At 42.2% G+C, this 24,592-nt stretch overlaps 1 protein-coding gene across 1 annotated transcript in view; it reads left to right on the top strand.

Annotated features, from left to right (window-relative positions):
* Positions 1–12,319: 12,319 nt before the first annotated feature.
* The window catches only part of LOC127609128 (tyrosine-protein kinase receptor UFO), a 34,410-nt gene continuing 22,137 nt past the window's right edge, over positions 12,320–24,592 (top strand). The window contains exons 1-4 of the mRNA XM_052078867.1: positions 12,320–12,666; positions 19,163–19,376; positions 22,734–22,834; positions 22,912–23,094. Of these exons, the coding sequence (XP_051934827.1) occupies positions 12,522–12,666; positions 19,163–19,376; positions 22,734–22,834; positions 22,912–23,094 (643 nt within the window). The 5' untranslated portion in view covers positions 12,320–12,521. The remainder of the gene's footprint in view (positions 12,667–19,162; positions 19,377–22,733; positions 22,835–22,911; positions 23,095–24,592) is intronic.

Raw genomic sequence — 24,592 nt, 5'->3', positions numbered from 1 at the left:
AGTTTAGTTGTAGATCCAGTAAAACATAGTGCAAATGTGACATTATTTATAATGCACAGTTACAGTCTTGTGAATATTAAAAAATGTACTTCATGTAATGCAGGAAGCGAATAATTCAAACGAACTAAGGCAGCAAACAGTAAGAGCAAAATCGTGTTCCAAACATTAACTTTAACTCTTTTTTAAATGTCAATTAACTTGTGAGTAATAAGACAAAATGTGACTGTCAGACAGAGAACTGTCAGAGCAAACTGCAGATTTTAGAAAGTCCTGCCGAAATAAATCTGCACCCGACTGCGACTGTCAGCGTTGAACTGCCGCCATTGCTGTCAAAGTCAGACACATCTCCGAAATCGTTGGAGCAAATTTTTAAGCAGGCAAGCACTTTGAACCCTTTTGAAAGCCCTTTGAGTATTTATTCCATATTGCCCACTAGTTCACTAGTAAGGTCATTTTGACGCTTACTAGTGAACATGTAAGGCCATAAATGTGCCCACTAGTTCACTAGTAAGATCCTTTTGAGGCTTACTAGTTGACATGTAAGCCACAAAACGCCCACTAGTTCACTAGTAAGATAATTTTGAGGCTTACTAGTGAACATGTAAGCCAACAAAACGCCCACTAGTTCACTAGTAAGGTCATTTTGACACTTACTAGTGAACATGTAAGCCACAAAACGCTCACAAGTTCACTAGTAAGATCATTTTGACGCTTACTAGTGAACATGTAAGGCCATAAATGTGCCCACTTGTAGTGCTAGTGACATTACACTGTACTTGCATTACATGTAATACTATTGGCTGTACGTTTCAAAATAGTATCATCCCACCAGTCAGGGCTCAGAATTTTGGAAATTCTGTGCCCACTTAGTTTTTTAGAACAACAATGGCGGACAGCGTCCTGAGACGTATTCGGCGAAGGTGCAGGGCAATAGAGAGTGCCTGTCGTCAAGGGTCTGCCGGTGAAAGTGAAGCACGCGCGATAAACATTTTAATTGCTAATTTAAGAAGAGTTAGTGACCAGTTTAGCGCTAATACTATTCGAAATTTGATTCAAAGTCTAATAGATCACCGATCTGTCATCATTGCGGGAGCCGCTCCTCATGGCGGACGTGTTTGTTCCCATGTGGCACATCGTTTGCACACAGGTAAAATGGCTACCATTTTTTGTCATTGCTTTTTTGTATGTATTTTTATTCGAACTACACACGGGTTTTACTGACGACTTGCTGTGACTTACCTTCTATAACCCTGTCAAACGTCGTTTTATACCAGTGGTTTTCCTGCAAATCAGTAGACTATTAAGTAATGCGATGGCTATACACTTTTAAGCAATAACTAGTGATCTTTTACTTATTCAATTATAAGTTGGAATTATTTTTTTCTTGAGTAAAATGGTTAGAGAAAATAGCTGCTTGTGGTTTTGAAGCTGCAAATACTTTTATGTTCATCTGTGTCTATATGCCTGTACTGTATAGAGTATATAAAAAACACGTAGTGATTCATTTGCTTGAATTCCTTAATCCTTTTATTTCCATACTTTAGGTACACGAGGAAGACCAGCACTTGACATTACAAGGGATCAAATTGAACTGCTCCTCACTCAGGGGTTTACAGTGAGAGCCATCACGGGGATGTTGGGTTGTTCCTCTTCATACCTGCATTAAAAAAAAGAAGTTTTTTCAGATTTCAGGCAGAAATAGATTTATTCCCAGTCATGATGTTGACCTGGAGGAGCATGTCAGAAGATTGCACAGCCAATTTCCCAGATCAGGCTTGGAAGCAAGTGTTCTGCTACATACTCTTGTCCCTTCATGTATATATAATCTCTACCGATACGATATGAAGATAATGAACTACATATAACAAGATATGAAACTTGATTGTTTTCTTGTATTTAATCATTATTCCTTTCATGTTTGTTTTACAGGAGGGGTTTGTGACATATGCTGGCATTGATGGGAATTCCAGGCTAATAACGTACCTCAATTGCAGCACAGACAACACAGCTTTGACAGTGTTGAAATATTTTGTCCAAGCCACCTGCCTGTATGGGTTACCCTCCAGAGTAAGATCCGACCATGGTGGTGAAAACACTGGTTGCTCTTTTAATGAACCTACTGCAGGGACAAGACACCAAAATTATTATTAGCTCCAGCCAACACCCCCTCACAATTTACTCACACCTCCCATGGCCTGATTATCTACCAACAGGGGCCTTTTTTGGATTATCATTTTGGCATAGGAACTTTCCTTTCCTATCCTAACCGAGTGAGATGAGCCGGTAGCACCTGGAACAAAGATCGTCTAAATTTTAATAATGCTTAGGAAAGGTTCTGACCATCCTTTACGAAAGGAAAGGAGATATATTATGCAGCAGGAATATTTAAAGGGGAAGTCTTTTGTTATTTTGAATGCCTTTACAATCATACATTCTATGCACATACACTGGTCTAAACATGGTATTCAGATTAATTTTACCTTTGTGGAATATGAATTATGCAGAAAATCTCACTTGTTTTTATCCAAATCAGGGGGCTAACATTTTGTACTTGCTATTGACCGAACAGTACATCACAGTTTCTGTGAGGACAAAATTTGTGGTTCTGTCACAGTTCACCGGAAGCAGAAATTGCTTTCACATCGCGCAGGTGTAACTTGGGCCGATCACAAGTGCTGCTTAACTTTGTCAAACTAAATGAAGAGATGCCTCAGTGCAATACTCAGAGTAAGATGACGTTGTGTAAAGGAAGTGGCATGATGTATAGAAGTTAATGGAGTGCTGTGTCTGTCTCCTACATACAATAAGGACTTTTTAAATGGCTTTTCAATTTTTCTTGCAGGGAAAAATATATATCTATATATCTACTGTATATCTATAAGAAAAATCCTCGTCTCACCCCTCAGGTGGTGTCCATCCCTCATTCAGCTCGGGTCCTCTACCAGAGGCCAGGAAGCTTGAGGGTTCTGCGCAGTATCCTTGCTGTTCCCAGCCCTGCACATTTCTGGACTGAGATGTCCGATGTTGTTCCCGGGATCTGTTGCAACCACTCATCATCTAGTTTGGGGGTCACTGCCCCGAGTGCTCCGACCACCACAGGCACGACTGTCACCTTTACCTTCCAGGCTGTCTCCAGCTCCTCTCTGAGCCCTTGGTATTTCTCGAGTTTCTCGTGTTCCTTCTTTCTGATGTTTCCATCATTTGGGACCGCTACATCCACTACAACGGCTTTCCTCTGCCATTTATCTATGATCACGATATCTGGTTAGTTCGCCATTACCATCTTGTCAGTCTGGATCTGGAAGTCCCAGAGGATCTTCCCTCTGTCATTCTCCACCACCTTTGAAGAGTTTCCCATTTTGACCTAGGGGTTTCCAGTCCATACTCCGCACAGATGTTCCGGTAGACTATGCCAGCCACCTGGTTATGGCGTTCCATATAGGCTTTCCCTGCCAGCATCTTACACCCTGCAGTAATGTGTTGGATCGTCTCAGGGGCCTCTTTGCACAACCTACACCTTGGGTCTTGGCTGGTGTGTTATATCTCGGCCTCAATGGCTCTGGTGCTCAGAGATTGATTTCTTGATTGTTTTCTTGTATTTAATCATTATTCTTTTCATGTTTGTTTTACAGCTGGGGGTTTTAAGCTGGCATTGATGGGAATTCCAGGCTAATAACGTACCTCAATTGCAGCACAGACAACATAGCTTTGACAGTGTTGAAATATTTTGTCCAAGCCACCTGCCTGTATGGGTTACCCTCCAGAGTAAGATCCGACCATGGTGGTGAAAACACTGGTTGCTCTTTTAATGAACCTACTGCAGGGACAAGAGCACGCAAGGCACATTACAGGCCAGTCTGTGCACAATCAACGTATCGAACGCCTTTGGAGAGATGTTTTTCATCAGGTTGTGCACTACTTTTACAAGCTGTTCTATTCGTTTGAAGATGAACAAATACTGAACCCTGAAGATATCATTCACAAAATGGCACTACTGATTGTATACAAGCCAGAAATTGAAAAACGACTGTGCTTATTCAAATGTGGTTGGAACAACCACAGAATGAGAACAGCAAACAACCGCACTCCAACACAAATTTGGATGGAGGGCATGTTAGCCAACAGTGAGCAGGAAACAACAGCCCTCAACAATGTCTTTGGAGATGACCCTTACAGCCAAGAAAATCTCGAAGCTGGCTTGGCAAGACACGGCATACAGTTCAACCAGTTTCAAGCAAACAGTGAGGGTCTTGAACAACCAGTGACTATATCACAGCAACTTAACCTGAGCCCAGAGCACCTGCAATATATTCAAAAAGCAATCAATGAAACAACAGACTTGAGGGAAAAATACCTGGTGTGTGCAAGAACGATTCAAAATATTATTGAAGGGAGATAAACACACCTCTACACCTTTCCAAAGCCCAAGGAGTCGCCTAGTGCCTGGGAGAGCATCTGCTGTAAGCTGTAAGTCATTCTCCTCTGTAACTCCTCTCGGCAGGTACAAACACAACATGCAGGTAGACGCATAGGGCAAACGTCGCATGCCCTCAGCCTGGTCATAAAAATCGATGCAGATGTTGTCGCGGAAACCCAGGACAGGAACTTCATCTGCCCCAGTGATGAAGACGAGTAGGTCTTCAAATCTGATTTCAACCATTTTGTCTGCCATTGGACACAAAAAAAGTCAATCAAACATAACATCTGGACAGTATTTCACCATCTTCTCGTGTAACAAATTTAGGGTATATGAACATAATGTAAGGAAAAAGATTTGCATTTCATTAAAAGTTTCTAACAATCCTATCTTGTGTCAATTACATTGTCTTCAAGTGGTAAAACATCCGACTATAGCACTTTGATCAGTCCGTCAAAGTAGTGAAAATTTTAAGTGTGCCATTTTGTTTATGCAAGGTATTTAATAATTTCTGCAACAAAGGCTTGATTAAGTTACCCTCAATCATATTCAAAACCATTTCCCAGCTGTAGATGGTATCCTCCTCTGTCTGCCGATTATTGGTTCCTCAGTCACTATAATTATAAGTGAGAATGGCTTTGAAGGCTGCCTTTGACAGAGGTTCCTGCATGTTGGTGAACAGGGGCAAGAAAGCGATCCAATTTTTTCTTGACTAGGTCCCACAACTTTCCGTATGCATTCATTCTCTCTGTGAACTGGTGTATCATCTTGGCCGTTCTATAATGCAACAGTGAGAACATATGCAGAGTGTATTAGTCTGTAACAGTTTTGAATCCCTGATATACATTTGGAGTTTTTCATAAAACGCATCATTGGGCCCAAATTATATGACCGTAGGGTATGTAGTCATAATTATGTTTTTACAATAGCTTTCCATTTTTAGCAGTCATGACCAGGTCAGAAAGGGGAAAACCCCTATACGCACACCTTTTCATGATTTAATTTCATCTGTCTCTTGTTTCAGCAATGAGAAACACATTTCTAACTGATATTCAGCTGGGACCTCTGTCATTTGTAAGAGCAACATTATTTTTGTCCTGAGAATTAGAAACACTAGTATTGCCGATTCTGCAAAACCGGAAATGTTGGAAAAAGTAAGCATTCGTGATAATTTTTTACTCTTCTAGATGGTACTCTTGATTTGAACATAAACCCTAGTGCAGTGGAAATGTAATATATTTCCACTGCATCTTTATGTAGTTCCTGATTGGTTTGTGTGCGCCGATTTGGTAGGCGGAACTACCTAGTAGGCGCACACAAACCAATCTGGTGCTACATTTAGATCGTGAGTGCCATATAGAGGAGTCAAAAAAATAATTACTTCATGAAGATTCATTTGTCCATCACAATTTGTTGTTGATTCAAAACTAACAGGCAGGGTCTGATTGAAATATACATATTTACATCACCTCAGCTCTCCGCCGCCCATTATAATGAATGGCCTTTTGCCTACTACACCGTCGTCTGGCGGACACGAGCGGTATTGCCGAGAATGAATGGGGGGATTTTTAAATTTTCCCAATGCGACCAAGACGCCTCTCCGCCGGCCACGCTTGGCCATGTCGCCGGGCCTCTCCTCCGGTGCTCAAGATGACTTCCGCTGGCCGCATTCCAACACTATTCATCCGACCAAGACGCCTCTCCGCCGCCGGGCCGGCCCGCTCTCCGCCATTGAGACTGAACGGGGGCTTTTTTTAATCTCTCAATCTGTCCAAGAGGCCTGCTGCCCGGCCGCCGAGCCGGCCCTCTCTCCACCGCCGGGCCGGCCCGCTCTCCGCCGCCGAGCCGGCCCGCTCCCCGCCATTGAGACTGAACGGGGGCTATTTTTTATCTCTCAATCTGTCCAAGAGGCCTCCTGCCCGGCCCCACTCGGCCGCCTAGCCGGTCTTTTTTTTCGGCTCAAAATGCCTTACTGTACATGGTCATTTTTTTCGGCAAAAAAACGCCTTACTATACATGGTCGTTTTTTTCAGCTAAAAACGCCTCACTCTAATATGGTCGGTTTTTTTCCGGCTAAAAACGCCTTACTATACATGGTCGTTTTTTTCGTCTAAAAACGCCTTACTATATATACATGTTCAGGTTTTTTTTTTTGGCAAAAACATCTTACTACACATGGTCATGATTTTGGGCTAAAAACAGCTGACTATATACATGGTACTTTTTTTCAGCAAAAAACACCTTACTATATGCTTTACATGGTCATCTTTTTCGGCTAAAAATATCTTACTTTACACGGTTGTTTTTTTGGCTAAAAACGCCTTACTATACATGGTTGTTTTTTTTTCGTTTAAAAACGCCTGACTATACATGGTGGGGGGTTTTTCGGGTTAAAACGCCTTACTATCCATGGTCGGGGTTTTTTTTCGGCTAACATTGCCTTACTAAACATGGTCGTTTTTTTCGGCTAAAAAAACGCCTGACTATACATGGTGGGGGTTTTTTCGGGTTAAAACGCCATACTATACAGGGTCATTTTTTTCGGCTAAAAGCGCCTTACTCTACGTGGTCCTTTTTTTCGTCTCAAAATGCCTTACTATTCATTGGCGGGGGTTTTTTCGTCGAAAATCACCTTACTATACACGGTCGTTTTTTGGGGGGGGCTAAAACACCTTACTCTACATCAGGGGTGTCCAAACTTTTTGCCAAGGGGGCCAGATTTTATGTGGTAAAATGTCGGGGGGCTGACCTTGGCTGACATTCTTTACATTGAACAACAATATTGTTCAACAAATTTTAGTAAGCCAGTCTGTTTCACATTTCCATTTTTATTTTAATTTCAACAATCTTAAGAATGTCTTTTGGTTCATTTGAAACAGGTATATCACATGCAACTGCTTATTCACTTGACTTTTTCTTAAACAGAAGTCTCCTGAGTGCAAATTGATTGATTTGAAACATAAAATGTATCACCATGACTTTTCAATAGTCACAAAACCTTTGACTCGAACAACAGGGAAATGAACAAGCAATACACATATCCACAACTCCAAGGATCATTTGAAATATGACATATCAGTCAATATAAACACGGAGTGATGTCTTGTTAACTCGTGAGTGATGCCCTCTAGTGTCTAAATGCTATTACCTGTACTCATTTAGTGAATGCTATTACTCATTTAGCCACTAGAGGGAAGCAGTACTCTATGAAACATCACTCACCAGTCTACGAGACCTCAGTCAATGCAACACGTGTTCCATTGCGCCCAACCTGCGGGCCAGACGGCACTGACTTTATGACAGGGGCCGAGGGCCGGATGAAATTCGACCGCGGGCCGGATTTGGCCCGCGGGCCGGACTTTGGACATGCCTGCTCTACATGGTCGTTTTTTTCCTCTAAAAACGGCTCATTGTTCACTTCAAAGACTACTCTTTGTACCGGCTCGTTCAAGACAGACATTACTTGTGTAAATGTAGGTGATTAAAAAGTCAGGGGTTCTGCCAAAAAGAACCCTTTCTGCACTGAAATACAATGATATTAATTTACAATATACAATGCAATACAAACCGGATACTTCATACTTGACCATAAAGTTAATTTAAAATTTAGTACCTCAGTTCAAAAACAAAATCTGACATTGATAAAAACGTTGTTTTGTATTTGTAAGACTGAATATGAAAATAAACAGAATTAAATTTTTAGTGAGGATCAAATACAGTTTCAAAGAAAAAAAAATCAATCGTTTCAAATTCAGATTGTACAATTCAGATTCAGTTATTCAATATGATTCAGAGTAAAATATACAAATCCATCCATCTATGCGAGCCACTGACCTTCAATTCACGTAATCCAAATTCAGTACAAACTATTTAAAAGTTATTCACGTTTAGTTTTTGGTGGCAAATATTCTGAGCCACAGCGTTACGCCTAGTTTAGTTTTGTTTGTAAAGTGGCCTAGAGTGTCTTGAAAGACGCTTATAAATGAAATGTATTATTATAAGAAATTTCAGGGGTTATTTTTACTGACTATTCATTGTTCATGACATGTACAAATGTTTGTTTCCCTAACACACTGTCCATTCTTGTTTTCTTACAGTTCTTACAGCTGCTGTGACACCTTACAGCCTAACATCTTGGGCCTCAGACCAGGAAATTGATGTCACAATCAAAAGATGGCTACATCTGGCTCCTGATCGGGATGGTGACAGGAAGGAGAGCATGAGAAGAAAAGAGGACATGGGGAGCGCAACAATTTGATGGACAGAAAAATACCGTTCAAGAGTAAGCTGCATTCCAATTTGGACTTTGTGTTCACTGTTAAATAAAGAAAAGCACATTTTTCCAGTGTATGTGGAGTTTTATGTGAGGTTCACAAATTATGACAATAAATATATTTTTATAACAGTCGTTTTTGAGAATTTTTTTTATGTGGGTCAAATATGGCTTATGAAAGATGTGGCTTAGTTGAGGTTGAATTCAGGCTTATATGAGGAACCCATTCTGGCCCAGCGTCGGGTCGAAGTAGGGCCAGATATGTTTTTACAATGCGGCTCAGATCTGGGCCAAATGCGGCCCACATCATGGATGCCAGACGTGGGCCACTGCAGGACCGTCATTCATTGAGGTATGTGGGCCGAGTGTACGTGCCGTGTCTGCCCCAGAGCTGGGCCAGACCAATTCTGCTGATATTTATATATAAATCAAACTAATCCTTTCTTTAAGAAAACCCACATCATTAATAAAACACAAGTGTTGTATTTCTACAAGTTAAAGCCTTTTTTCTGAAATGGGCATCACCTTCCAATAAACCCCTGGTCCTGTCTGCAATTCCATAATATAGAAACTAAACAAAATAAAATTACGGTGCTCTGTAAAATACAATGCAGTAAATAAAACCAAACATAAAAATGTGTACAAATTACATACAAAATAATGAAACGTGCAAAAATGAAAACAATTAGTGGTACATAGACAATAAAGAAAAATGGAAAATGCATTGAAAACGAATCATAACTAAAAAGGTCATCAAATGTTAATAAAATGTGGGATAAAATCATGAACACATTTGATCCAAACATTATTTTTGTGATTCATCTTTTGCACATCGTGGTTTGCCGTCAGTCATCATGGGGCGAAAGAGTCTCTGAATCCCCGGGTCAAAGCTCTCTGGTCACGTGTTAAGGGGACGCTGTGACGTGCCAGTAGTTTTTTAGAAGGGGATGGGTTGGTTTGGGTTGTGAGGAGGCTGGCAGGGAGTATGCTTGCAAATAGAGGTTCAAATTCATTGTGTGCCCAAAGTTTTCTGTGTGGAAACAACAGTTTTGTATTTGCAGTGCAGGCCTGATAACCCGACTGCTGCAACAATGTGCTTTCAAACCCCTTAATCCACTTTAGCCTTGCTGCCAAATCCCTGTAGATCTTGTAATTAAAAATGCCCACACACAAGCACATGCACGTACGCATTTACAACCCCAAAAGCCACGGAAGTCTTAAAACACCCCTCTTTTGTTGTCCCGCACCCCATCCCTTCTCCTTCCTTCTCTCCTCCTATCTGGGAGTAGTACTAGAACGCTCATTGAAAAGGCCAGCCCGTATACAATGGGGCTCTTTTAAAGGGCCCCGGGGCCATTCTTAAAGGGCCCAACCTGCAGGCCCCCAGCGTGGGAACGAGAAGGGATGGGGGTAGTGTGGGGGCGATGGAGACACATAAAGGAAAAACACCACAAACATAACAGTTATTGATGAAAGTCATGTGACCTGTGCACGGTCAGGTGCAACGCTACCTTAAAGGGGAAGTTTCCAGGTTTTTTTTTCTAAGGAAATCACCACACCTTAGGAAGAATATCTTCTCACTGGCCCATCTCCGCTGCCTCACGCCGACCTGTTAGAGTAAACAGAGATTAAAGGTTACAGGAATGTAACGCCCCACCTTGGCCCTATCGATTGCTTTAAAGAGCAGCAAGTGCAAATATCAAATCTTGAATGAAAGTCGACGGGGAAAGATGAGGTCTACAATCCAGCGCAATTGTTACGTCACCAAAACAGACAACAGAGATAAAGTAGCTTAGAGAGATAGAGAGTGCAGAACGGAGCCAAGAGGATTTTGAAGCGATTTGGTATTAACAACATTTCAGCTCAACGGGTGAACATTTAAAAACCAAAATGAAGGCATCAAGTAGGCCTTCATCTTGAGGCCTACTGGATGCTGGTGGCCCATGGTTGCAGTATTTATTGTGCAAAACAAACACAGTCCGAAAAAGCTTGGACGGGGTCACGTTTACCACTGTGTTCCATCACCTTTTCTCTTAGCAACATTCACTAAAACGTTTGGTGAGGACACATTATTGACGTATTGTGGGTGGAATTCTTTCCTATCCTTATTTGATGTAGAACTTCAGTTGCTCAATAGTGTGTGGTCTCCATTGTCGTGTTTTTCACTTCATAATGCGTCACACATTTTCAATGGGAAACATGTCTGGACTGCTGGCAGCCAAGTATAATACTTTCATTTGTATTTAGATTTTTTTTTACCGCAAAGCCACGCTGGTGTAACAAATGCAGAATGTTGCTTGATGTCGCTTGTATGACAGCATATGTTGCTCCAGCACCTGTGCGCACTTTTCAGCATTCATGGTGCCTACCATCACAGATGCTAGCTTTTGAACTTTGCACTGATATCAATCCGAACACAACGGACTTGTCGGACCACGGCGCACTTTTTCGCTTTGCGTTAGCCCATCACAGATAAGCTTGGGTCCAGAGAACCATGGGTATTTCTGGGTGCTGTTATTTATCATGTATGGTAGAGTTTTAAATTGCATTTGATGATGTAGTCATAAATAATATCAACTGACAGTTCAAGTGTTCCGGAGAATTTGTGGTAATATCCTTTCTACGAAGCCGTCTGTTTCGAATGTAGTGCTGCCTTTGGGCTCAAATGTCGTGTGAATTATACGTTGGTGTTTGGCCTTGCTGCTCACTTAGAGAGATTTCTCCAGATTCTCTGAATCTATTGATTAAGATCTACAATACAATACATGTTTATTTATATGGCACGTTCACAACAGCTGCATCTGTAACAAAACGCTTTCCAGAACATTTGTGGGCCACAGATGACGAAATCTCTAAATTCATTACACTTGTGTGTTGGGAAATGTTCTTGGACTGTTTCCTCCTGTAATTGTTCTCAAAATTACAGCCCCTAAACCTTGTGCAATCTTTGCTCGTGAACAACAGAGCCTTTCATGGATGCTCCTTTTGTCACGAATCATGACACTCACCTGTTCCCGATGAACCTCTTCACCAATGGCTGGTTTGCAACACCAAATTCCAAATCAAACCATACGGTATTTGGAAGAAAAAAAAAGTTAATTAGTTTGCCCATTAAATATTTTGTTGTTGTTGTGTACTCATATCATAAAAATGATTTGAAAATAATTGTTTTCAGTCTTTAATCTGGATTTCATTCCAACATCGTTGGAATTGAGGTTTTAGTCATAGTTTGTAAAGTGTCCTTGGGTGTCTTGAAAGGCGCTTATAAATAAAATGTATTATTATTATTATTATTACTGTCTTTCTTTTCAAGGCAACATATTTGTTTCATTTTTAATATATATTCAAAGAACACGACGTGAATTGCGCTCTTCGATGCTTTGTTGTTTTGACCCGGCGTGGGCGGAGCTAAATCCAAGTTGAAGCCACCCGGTTGTTCGGTTCAGCAAAAACCTCCGCGGTGCAATTAAAATGCCAATTGTGTGCGTGCAGACAATCAGCAGGCCTGCGGGGGCTCGGGCATCCTCTGAAGAAAAAGGAGGAGGACGACCGAGAGGAGGAGGGTGCAAAGAAGCTGACTTGTGGAATTTGAGTCCTGCTCGAAAAGAGGAGGAGGAAAATGAGGAGGAGTGGAAAGGAGGAGGGAGGCGGGAGTAGAGGAATGTACGCGGACTGTGACGGGACGCCGCACAACAACCACTCGTTCCCAAAAGTGGACTTGGAGGATTTTTGTTGACTTGGTAGTCGCTTTATTTGGTGGACACAACAAGTGGACTTGATTCGAGTCGCGGACGACTTTCTCCCACTTAAAAAGTGCGACATGATGAGAAGATGATGGAACGAAAGAGGGTGATGACTCAATCGAAAAGGGAGCCCACTTTTCGGGGGGGACCGCTCGGTTCCAATAGGTTCGTCTCGCTCTTGTTGGTCGTCTTGATGGTCGCCGGTGGTCCAGCGAAGGTGGCCTGCCTGCGAGGTAAGCAAAAGAAAAAGGGGGGCGGGGGGAGCTCACGCTTTTTCCTCTCTTTTTTTTCTTTCCAATTCAAGAATGATGTTTGTAAAGAGAAAAGCGCTTTGTTGTTGTTTTTTGGGGAGGGGAGGGCACAGAGAAGGAGGTGAAAGTTGTTGATGAATTTGAAGAGGTGAGGCAGGTTAACATCTGGATCATGAGCGCCACATCCAAAATAGGCTGCTGAGTCCCAAGATGGGAAGTTTTAAAAATGTATAACATTAATTCAAATTTAAAATAAATTGAAAATAGAAAATAACTATTTCAGTTGTAAATAATATGACTAATATTTATACTCTGACGGTTAAAACAAAAACAGAACCGCAGGTTGCATTTAAAAGTTGAATACTTAGGTGTAGGTAAAACTATTGAAATAGAAATAAAAATACATTTCACGAATCATCTGCAAATTACATTTCGAAGACAAATATTGAACTTTATAATAGTAATTGATTCCTTTTTTTACGTACTTCTGTTCACCTATGTCATGGATTGCGTTATTTGCTCGGCATTTTATTGTTTGTACTGTTGCGTTTTATACATCTAATTGATTTCATGTATCAAACCCAGGAAAGATTAAAAAATAATACATACCATTCATTAAAAACGAAATATATTTTCAATAAAATATAAATATACAACAATGGATGAAATTTAAAATATAGATGTTACCTTGATAACTCTGACAACAGCGGTTAAAAATAAAGCATTCAAAAATAAGATGAGTTAAATGGAAACTTAGTTTCAGATCTAAAATATGTAAAACTAAACATATCTACAGATATTTGTTTGATATTACTGAAGCTTTTGCATATACAGAGTTCAAAAACACGCTTATTCAACTGCATACTCTATTTGTTTCATAAACCATTTTGTCAACCTGTGACAGGACCCCCTCTAGTGGTATGCAAAAGAATCACTGAATTAAACACTAAACCTTTAAATCCTATATAATTGCTTTTAAGATGCAAGCTAAACACAATAGTTTTTATCTAACTTTAACATGCAGTATTTTATTTCTGAATGCTGATTTATATAGCGCTTTCACAACAGCGGCAGCTGTAACAAAGCGCTTAACAAAACAGTTAACATAAAGTAAAATAATAAACACAACACATCCTAAAACACGGACAGTCATGCAGTTCTAACCACTTTTCCATCACACGCTTTGTTGTTTGAAGCAGTTTGAGATGAAAGAGGAGAGATGAGTAGTTTTGTGCTCTCGTGTATTTAAGATCAGTGTTATTGTTCAAATGGTGTTATTAAATATACTTTTCAGGAGTAAACGTATTTGTTTTTTAGTAATGATGGTGGTGCAGTGAACATTTTCTGAGGTGGTACGTGTTGTTGAAAGCTTGAGAACTAGTGCTACAGTCTACAGGAAAGATTAATGACAAGAGACAAAATGAATAAAACCCAGGAAGTGTTGGGGAAATCGTAACACACGTTGCTGTCAAGCTGTTGACATGGGGAATGTTTTTGGTAGCCTTCAGTAGGTAAAACAAAAATGACTGGTGCCACTGAGAGCAGGAATGTCCAAAATGTATCATCAGTGAGTGACTTAAACTCAAGTTTATAATATGTCATCATTTTACAATTAAACAAACAAAAACAAGAGGCAAAGTTCGTTACCCTTAAGCTGCCGACAACCTCGGTAGAGCAAGCGTTGTGTGGTGTGGAGTCCCTGTGTCAAACTCACATGGCCCTCAGGTGACTGTCGGCGCTTATAAATTAATAAGCTCCCACATTTTTCCTCCATGTCTCACAGCTCCGATGTGGAGCCTCAGGGTTTTAGAGGAGGATGAGGAGAGTCTGCTTGTGAGTCATAGGCGGCCTTCTGTGACTCAGACTGGAGCGTGACGGACGTATGGATCGATGGATGGGTGAGGAAGGGGAGGGCATGAAGCGGGCGAGTGGGTGAGGTCATGAATGAATGGAGAGGCTGAATGGGAGGAAGGGGTGAAGGAGGCACCGTGTGGGCGCATGTTTGCTTGTGTGCCACTTGGGAGAGAAACACACACAGTGAGACCCAGAGGGAGTTTGGTGGGACGCAAGGGAGGAGAAATGGAGCATTTCAGTATTAAAATATACTGAAAAGGTCCAAACTGGAGCTTTTTTTTGTTTACCTGTAAGGATTCAAACAAGTGGTGGCCTTTTGAAAGACCCTGCCCGCTGTTACATGAAAAGTAGTTTATAAAGAAATTAACAATAGTGGTAGTAATCTGGACCAGGGATGCACTTCAAACGAACCGTCAACGGTTCGCGTGTTGTGGGGTGGGAGTCTCAGAAGGCATGCAGCATGCAATGTTGAATTTTTTTCCACCATAAGGTCAGTATTCAGCCGCTTGTGGGCATGTTGAACTCAAACCCGAGCTTGTTTTTGTTACGTTGTGTTTGTATTCCCCCCCCCCCCCCACTGTTGAATTCTGGGTATTCAACACACTCAAGATGTGTGGCGGAGAGTCACCCGAGGTCGGAGATGGAAGGTTGGCGGTGAAGCAGACGAAAGGGGCCAGTGGGGGTGTGGGGTAGGGCTCGAGCATCTTGAAAAAGTCTGCACACACGTCGCTCACGTGAGATTTATTGTGGCGCTCTAAAAAGTTTGTGTGTGCGCGTGCGTGTGTGTGTGTTAGTATTTCCCACCTTTGACAGGGGGCGGCGACCTCTTGCTTTTTGGGGCAGAAAGCACATTTTCCTAATGTCTGAAAGTGAACTCAATACGTCATTTGTCTGCGCATTCATTTCTAAACACTCGGATGATAAATTCAGTAGGTTGTCGGTGAGAATGGGGATGAAATGCCCTGGATGAATGAAAATATTCTCAAGCATATATCCCTCCCCTCCTCCCCTTTTTTCCACTTTAAATCTCGTGGCTGCCTTTCCAGCACCTCCTATATTTTGTTGTTCTACTTCTTCCTTTCATAACTTTGCTGCTGTGAATTGGGAATTTCTCCATTGCAAGACTAATAAAGGTTTTCTTATCTTATCATAAATTTCTGCCCCAAGTGGCGTTTCTGTAGCAACCTCCTCCGACCTCTTTTTATCATTTATTAATTGTGATAAAGTGCATTATTCTGGATGTGCAGAATATTCACTCATTTTCCGATCCACGTTATCCTCACAAGGGTCGCAGGAGGGTACTGTAGCCTATCCCAGCCGTCATCGGGCAGTAGGCGGGGGACACCCTGAACTGATTGCCAGACAATCGCAGGGCACACAAAGACGAACACCCATCCATGCTCACACTCACACCGAGGAACAATTTGGGAGTGTTCAATCAGCCTGCCATGCATGTTTTTGGATTGTGGAAGGAAACCGGAGTACCCGGAGAAAACCCACGCAGGCCCGGGGAGAACATGCAAACGCCACACAGGGAAGCCGGGGTCGGGGTCGAACTCACAAATTCTGCACTGTGAGGTTGATGGGCTAACCATTGGACCACCAATTTTGAATATTAATGGGAAACCCAAGCGCGTAATATTCCAAGCATTTAAGACTTGATAAAATGCTTAAAAACACACCGAGAACACTGCTCACGCGCTTGGCAACAAACTAAAGACACTCGCTTAGAAACACACAATTGCTAACATGAATAAAACGCCTTTTCAAAGAAGAAGAAGAAACAAAGAACACTATGTAAGACATTGAGAAACAAACTCAGTGGCAGCACTAAAAACAAGTGTGTTTGAAGACTTGAGTACCAATATGCCCCGAAATGAACATGCGGCTGAGCTGCACTCTGCCACAAGCGGCCTTTGTCCCCGCTATCAAGGTCAGCTCGTCATCTATCAGTTGTCCGGCTGCTTTCAACTGGAGCAGGCACAATTAGGCGAGTTGTTTGCCGTGCCCCTGATAATCTTTCACACTGAGTGATACAATGTTTCTTGCTAAATTCATTTCTTCTTTTCGGGTTAGCAGGAAATCTGTCGTGAAATTGCAATTTTTCTTGACTTTTATCATTAGGGTTTGGGTTTTTTTCCCCTCCCCAAGCAAAATCCTCTCTAAACATAAACCGAACAATGGTTTTATACATTTCCATGCCACGAGGACCTTTACTGTCACGTTTCGCGTGATAGTAGTTGTAGGACCCCAAAAAGCAGGGAGGAGCAGGGTGGATTGACCAAAATGTATTTAACAAAAAATAAGCACAGGAGTACAATGGAAAAAAAACACTGACTCGAAGTACTCAAAAAAATGCCTGGAAATCACGAGGAACAAACAAAACTAAGACAGAAAACAAAACATGACAGGAGCACACGTATGCTCACAATGACCCAACAAAGAGTGTCAGAAACTCAGGGAACTAAATACAAGCTAAGTGACGAGACAACGAGAAACACCTGGACAACACACAAAGGGTTGAGGGAGCTAATTGGTTACACTGATAATGAGAACAGGTGGCGAAAAAAGGGCACATGAGGAATCCAAACCGAACATAACATGATCGAAACATAACATTTACGTTCGACTTGAACCCTTTCAGGGACAGCGGTTACTACCGTGGACAGCTTATCATGTTATCAGGTTACAGGGTGCATGAAAGGGTTACATTCAATTTGTTGCTAAGAATAAATCAAAGGGAGAGCTAATTGTGTGTATATCCTGAGATTTTTCGAGCTTTTTTTTTTTTTGGGTGGGGGTGCTCAAGCCCTCCAAAATTGCACACTTCAAAAGTTTGAGGTTGGTACAGTTCAGGTGGTCAGCGGCACAATTACCAATATCTTTGAATTGGAACGAGAGAAACTAGACAAGAACACTATCGCAACAAGTCAAGGTGCGGTAGACAATCCTGAAAAAACAAACACATGGTTAATAATATGTCTGTAGAAGTGCTGCCGAATCAAAATTAATTGTCTTCCACCAGCAATTAGAAAATTCCCTTTTATAAATCTAAACCTATTTTGCTGTGGCTCAACATTTATATGACCTTTTAGCAGATCAATTGGATTGTTTAGTCACATGCTTTCCCCAAAAGTGTCACGCTTCTTTTTCATCGAAATTGGGTTCAATGTACAAAACTGTGAAATTTACTTTCCTGGCCGGGTGGTGAACACCCCAAAACATGTGATCCTGCAATCACGTCTCCTCTGATGAACACATTGAAACCCAAAGAAAGTGCATTTATGCATTTCCGGAGCTTGCCAGCCATACAACTTTATGTGACCCACTGGCAAATAAAATGTGTCTAGTTTATGTTTCTTGCTGAAGGGATTTTTTTGGGAGGGGGGTGAGGGGTTGGTCTGCAGAAAGAAAATCTGGAGCGAAATTGCAATGTTTATTCATTTAACAGATGTGACAATTTTTTTTTTCACCAAATCCAATTGTTTGCATGTCACAATCTTACGTGACATTTGACTTGAACCCATTCATGCACCAATAACGATAACCTGTAACTTAATAACATGATGCTGTCCACTGAAATAACTGCTCTCCCTTTTACAAAGAGTTACAGTAATCCCTCGTTTATCGCGGGAGTTACGTTCCAAAAAGAACCAGTGATAAGTGAAATCCGTGAAGTAGTGAACTCTATTTTTTTACAGTTATACTTACAATACTTAACTATATATACAATGAAATTAAAGACCAAAACCGGTTTTCAGGCCCAATTAAAAAAAAAAAACGTTTTAAACAAATAACTATAATAGTTTTTGGAAATACTGTACTGTCGACACGCAGCGTCGACGCCACGTGCTGATTTAAAGGGTTAAAAGCATTTTAAAAAAACAGCACTAAAAAAATCTGTGAAACAGCCAAGCCATGGAAAGTGAACAGCATTAGACCGAGGGATCACTGTAAATAACAATCAAAGGCAGGGGCTAGTGCAATGGTTCTTTACCTTCTTAGAGGTACCGAACCCAAATAGTTTATATGCACATTCACCGAACCCTTAGTGAAAAATATATACAGTAGATTTTTACAAATTCAAGATAAAAGAAAAAAACGCATTCATTAAAAACAGTCAAAAGTAAATACAATTTCAAGAGATAAGTACACTTTTTTTTATTTGTAATTGTACGACCTACTATCATGACAGTCACACGTTGACTATCGAGCGAACTAAATTTCCCGCAGCACTGATTGGACAAGCAATGTCATGTGATCATCTGCAGCCAGCGATGACCAAGTGGGCATGTCATAACTAATTGACATGTTGAGTCGGGTTGTGTCTTCACCTCCACGGCAGAGGCTCCGTCGAACCCCTGAAACCGATTCACCGAACCCCTGGGCTTCAATCGAACACAGGTTACGAACCACTGGGCTCGTGTATTTAGGGAACAAGAGATGTGGTGATTATATAATGATATAATGTACATGGTTTTCAGTCATAATGGCCCTCTGAGGCAAATTGTTACTAGAACGTGACCCCATGAGGAAAATGAGTCGTAGTTACTGCTGAACTCATGTAAATTCGACTGATTTGTCATTATTTCAAAACGCGGTACCTTATTCTTCCCAATAACAGATTTTGCGTTCGAGAAACCACTGGCCACCGTCCTCTCGTCCTCGGGCAAACCGGTGAGGCTCGAGTGCTCCTTGTTGGCCACGGTCGATGATGACGAGATTCCGCCCAACGTGTCCTGGCTGAAGGATGGCGAGCCGCTACCCTTTGCCGAATACGACGACTACCAAATGCCGGTCTTTGGCACGGGCCGCTGGATTGTACACAGCACCCTCAGGTAGGCGGCGTCGCCCGACATTGTCTTCAGATAATAATATAATAATAATAATACATTTTATTTGAAAGTGCTTTTCATCTCACTCAAAGACACTTTACAAGAGCATAAAAAGACAGGATAAAAATGTGCATTTAAAACAAGCATACATAATTTACAAAAGCACATTTGGATGAACAAAAGAAAAATTGGTAAAAGAGATTAAAAGGTATTAAAAGCATAGGGGAACAGGTGAGTTTTTAGGGATGATTTGAAGGATTGGAGGTCAGTACAGTTGCGGATGTGTTGTGGTAGGCTGTTCCAGAGGGTGGGGGCGGCGACAGAGAAGGCTCAGTCCCCCCAGGTTTTGAGCTTGGTCACGGGGATGGCGAGGAGTTTTGTGTTTGAGGAGCGGAGATTGCGGGAAGGAGTGTATAGGTAAAGAAGGTCGGAAAGATAGGAGGGGGCCTGATTGTGAAGGGCTTTATAGGTGAGTAGGAGCAGTTTAAATTGAATACGCTGGGAACAGGGAGCGAGTGGAGGTTTTTAAGGACAGGGGTGATGTGATCACGAGTGCGGGTGTGGGTGAGTAGGCGGGCGGTGGCATTCTGGATGTACTGTAGTTTATTGAGGAGTTTGGAGGTTGTACCATAGCGAATGCTATTGCAGTAGTCACGGCGGGAGGTGATGAAGACGTGGATGAGGGTTTGAGCAGCGTTGAAAGAAAGTGATGGGCGGAGACGAACAATGTTTTTGAGGTGGAAGAAAGCAGTTTTGGTGGTTTGGTTGATGTGTTGATCGAAAGAGAGGTTATTATCAAAAACGACCCCGAGGTTGCGACTGTGAGAGGAGGGGGACAGGGTGAAGTTATCTATAGTGAGGGTAAAGTTGGTGGTTGTTTGGGTGAGGGACCGAGGACCGATTATAAGCAGTTGAGATTTAGTACAGTTAAGAGTGAGAAAGTTTGTTTGCAACCAGGATTTGACATCTGAGAGACAGTTAGACAGGGTGGAGTGGGTTGTTGGGGTAAATGATTTAGTGGATATGTACAATTGGACATCATCAGCGTAGCAGTGGAACTGGAGACCATGATGACGTATGATTTGGCCAAGGGGTAAAAGATAGAGAATGAAGAGAAGAGGACCAAGCACAGAACCCTGGGGGACACCTTGGGACAGTGGGGCACTGTAGGAAGAGCAGTTGTTTATGTGTATGAATTGTTTCCTGTCTGTGAGATATGAGTGTAGCCAGGTAAGGACTTTGTCGGTGATGTTTAGGGATTGTAGGTGAGAGAGTAGGATGGAATGGTTGATGGTGTCAAAGGCGGCTGTAAGGTCAAGAAGGATGAGGATGGAGAGTAGGCCGGAGTCAGAGGCGAGGAGGAGGTCATTGGTGATTTTAAGGAGGGCTGTTTCAGTGCTGTGTGTGTGGAATCCAGATTGAAATTGTTCAAAAAGCTGGTTGTTGTTTAGGTAGGTTTTAATTTGAGATGTGACGGCACGGCAGATGAATTGAAATGAAATAAGATGTTTTGTAAGATGTAAGAAGTTTTGTCTCCTGTGGCTTGGCTCCTGTTAGAGGAATTTATGAGCAAAATTGTATCATGTTTAAAGTTTCATTTCTTTGGGCACATCGAAGCGTTTGGGTGCGTATCCAGCACCCCCAAATGCCTGCACACAAAGGCGCCGGCCCTCTGGCCGGAGGGCTGTTGAAGTCCACAATTAGCACGTCAATACAGGTGGGCGACCACGGGGGAGAAGGCGAAACTCGTCACAAAAGGGGAATGAATAATTCGGGAACAGCGGTTGAGCAACAAAAGACGAGTCAAGAACACCCGTCGCGCCCAGGCGACATTGGCCATCCGCAAAGTCTGCAACATGTTAATTCGATGTAGACCAGACAGAAAAGGCGCCAATGTACTGATGGTTCATGTTTGAAAAACAGGTAACCAATCACTACCGAGGGCAGTGTTTTTCTTGTATTTTGCATATGTTACAATATGTTATGTATTTTGCATATGTTACAATAAAATGTCGAACTCGCAGAGACGGGACTTTGAAAGTGTGATCGCGGAGCAACTAGCCGTTGTTCGCTCTTAGAAATCCGCTTCCGCCGATATTGAAGACAATTTTCCTGTGTGCCGATTCATTTCTTTAACTTTGTCCGAGAAAATCTCTGACAGCTCCTTTGTGATTTTTTAAAATTGAAACCTCAGTGACGGAACTGGAAGACCATCGGGATGTGGCTTTTCTCTCTCTCAATGCAGCACTGATTTTTGGCCATATTTTTAAATTTTGTGTTGAGGCATTGTGGCTAATTTGTCATTAATCACTATCGACAAATTAGCAAAATGACCCATTTGGAAAGAAGAAAAGAAGACCGTCTTGTGAATTTCCTGGATTCAAAATCAAACATAGTCAATTTCACAGATGACGACTCATACAAAAGGCACAAAACAAAAAAACGTCCAGAATAAATTCTAAAGTTTCAAAATAGGGAGGAAGAAATGAACATTTGATGCGCCAATACAACATTGAAATGTTCAACAGGTTGTTGACTGTGGTGTGAAACCGGAACAGAATGAGTGACAAATTCAAGCCAAGGCACAAAAACGCAAACCCGTTTGAAAGAATACGTACATTAATAATATGTTGCAAGAAAAATGGGATGATATTATATCTTTTGTCATTGGAAAGGTTAGTTTCACCTTTTTGCTCCCATCTGCTTAAAACAAATTGAAACGGAATGAAAACACACTTTTCAAGTATTTTCTTATCGTCTATTCTCACACTCCAAATAAGACTCATGGTGTGCTTGTTTCAAGCTGTTGAAGCAAGTTTCTTTCTGTTGGAATTTACAGTAAAGCTGACACATTAATAATAATTTTTAAAAAAGATTTCAATTTGATATTTTAACACCACCATGTTCAACCAAACAACGTTATTTTTTTCATGTGAAACGGCACAGATGCGCTCATAAAAACAAAATGGCTGACAAGCATATTCTCTCCGCTCTGTGGCAACAACAGCTAAACAAATGGCAGAATTCTGGCAAATATTCTGCGCCATCTTCGGCTAAAGGTGACCTGCTTTTTTGTTTTCTTTTATTTTTTAAATACTTTCTTTATGAAAGTGAAAGGATGCTAAGGGTGCAGTGTGCACTCACACAAAATATATCATATTAATAACACGCACACAGACACCAGTCCACGGGCTACCGGTAAATCGCCATTGTATTGAGCAGTCCCAATGTACGTTATTATACATTTTTCTCATTCAAATTTGGATTTCACGGTATTACTGTACTGTAAAAACCCTAACAATATAACAATACTGCAAGTTTAAAATGATCAATCAATTCATCAAATCTTCCACTCAACAGGATTAAAAGCGTCCAACTTTCAGACATGGGAAACTATCAGTGCGCAGTCAATTTGGGAAGCGAGCGGATTTTGTCCACTAAGGGAAGCATCCTGCTGGAAGGTGAGTCCACGATCGAGGCACTAGAAAACTGGACCCCGTCATCGAGTCAATCCTGACGCGGCTGCTTTCTTCCCCAGGCCTTCCTCACTTCTCCACCGAGCCACAGCACATGTCCGTGGTGGCCAATGTGCCGCTGAGCCTGCAATGCGTGGCACACGGACCGCCGGAACCGGTCCGAGTCATCTGGCTTCGGGACGGCGCTCCTCTTAACACTGTGGACGACCCGGTGGCCCTGTCACCCTCGACGCTCAACATCTCAGGTCCCAACCATGCCAGTACCACCCAGCACATCTCCTCACTGGTACCAATCTTGATGGTATCACTCCTACCGCTACCACCCAACACTCATAGTCTCACTGGTACCAACCCCACTGGCACCCATCTCAGTCTTACCACACAATACTGTTTACTACCGGGGATCAGACCTCTTAGTCCCAACTTCACTAGTACCATATGAAAAAATAAACACACCACTGACTCACACACACCGACCTCATACAATATACACCTCCTTCACTGGTGCCACCCGTCCCTTTACCGGTATTGGTATCAACCCCTCAAGGGGCAAAAGCCAACCCACAATGAGCTGTTTCTACAAATGAATGAAATATTGGATCAGAACTTTGGATATTTTTAAACTGTAACAAAAAAACAGCAGTCATTGCTGGACTGGAATCCACTCAAATTGAATGAAGTGAAGCAGATTGGAGCATTCTTCAAGCCTCCCAACACATCTTGGCTCAAAGACAATAGGGCGATAATCAGCGAGGAGAAGCCAGAGCCTATCAGGCCGAGGACGGCCTTGTGGTCGAGTGGTTGCCGGCTCGGGCATGAGGGGGGAGGGAGATGAAGAAAGCGGGGGCCAGTTTAGGGCTGAGCTAGGCTGAACACTCTGTGAGATGGAGCGGGCTGAGTCACACAGGAGCGGATTTGGGGGCAGCCGGTGAGGTGCCAGGAACCTGGTTTGACTCATCGGAACAGTTCGGATGAGTGCTGACCAGGAATCGACACTCACCTCCGTGGAATGGACAGCTGCTCCAAAGCTCGCAAATCGTCCTCCAGCAGGAACGGAGAGAACATGGGGGAAACTCTGAGAAGCTGAGAACAAAGCATAGGTACACCTGCACAGACTTCTGGCTCGGACCAACGAAGGAACCCATTATGTCGTTGGAAAGCAGATATTCTGGCATTCCCAAATTTGGGCATACTGCATGCAGGGATTGGACATGAATTCAGGAGGGACTCCTCAGCCTTGGCAAAGGTCACCTCGAATGCCATTCGAGTTTAGTCATGCTGTGCATGTTTGACATATTTTAGCTCCCAAGTGCAGGAGCCGTATTATGAGTCTGCCTCACAGTTCAGAGGATGGGGGTTTGAATCCCGACTCTGCTCTTCCTGCTTCCAGGTGCTCCAAACACCAAAATGTGAATGGGTATTTGCTTTATGTGCCAGTCTCTGGGGTTTATGCCGCCAGTCACCTGGATAAAATACAGCTCAGCCATGATTGTTAATGACACAAGTACAGCCTACCCCCCAGTCTTACTTACAGGCGCTAATCTTATTTGTGACACCCTAAAACAGAACACCATTGAAGCACCAACAGTAGCAACATCATGGTTAGCAATCTTAACAGAACCACCTCACAGGCACCTACTGTAGTTGTACCAAACTGGTACCAGCCTCAAACAGTTCGGCCCACTCTCACTAGTACCACCCTCCCAGATACTAATTTTACCAATACTACCCAACAGATTCACA

This window comes from Hippocampus zosterae, chromosome 10, assembly GCF_025434085.1.
Source record: "Hippocampus zosterae strain Florida chromosome 10, ASM2543408v3, whole genome shotgun sequence".
In the NCBI taxonomy this organism is placed as follows: domain Eukaryota; kingdom Metazoa; phylum Chordata; class Actinopteri; order Syngnathiformes; family Syngnathidae; genus Hippocampus; species Hippocampus zosterae.
Note: the sequence above shows the minus strand (reverse complement) of the source record. Positions and strands in the feature narration are given on the sequence as shown.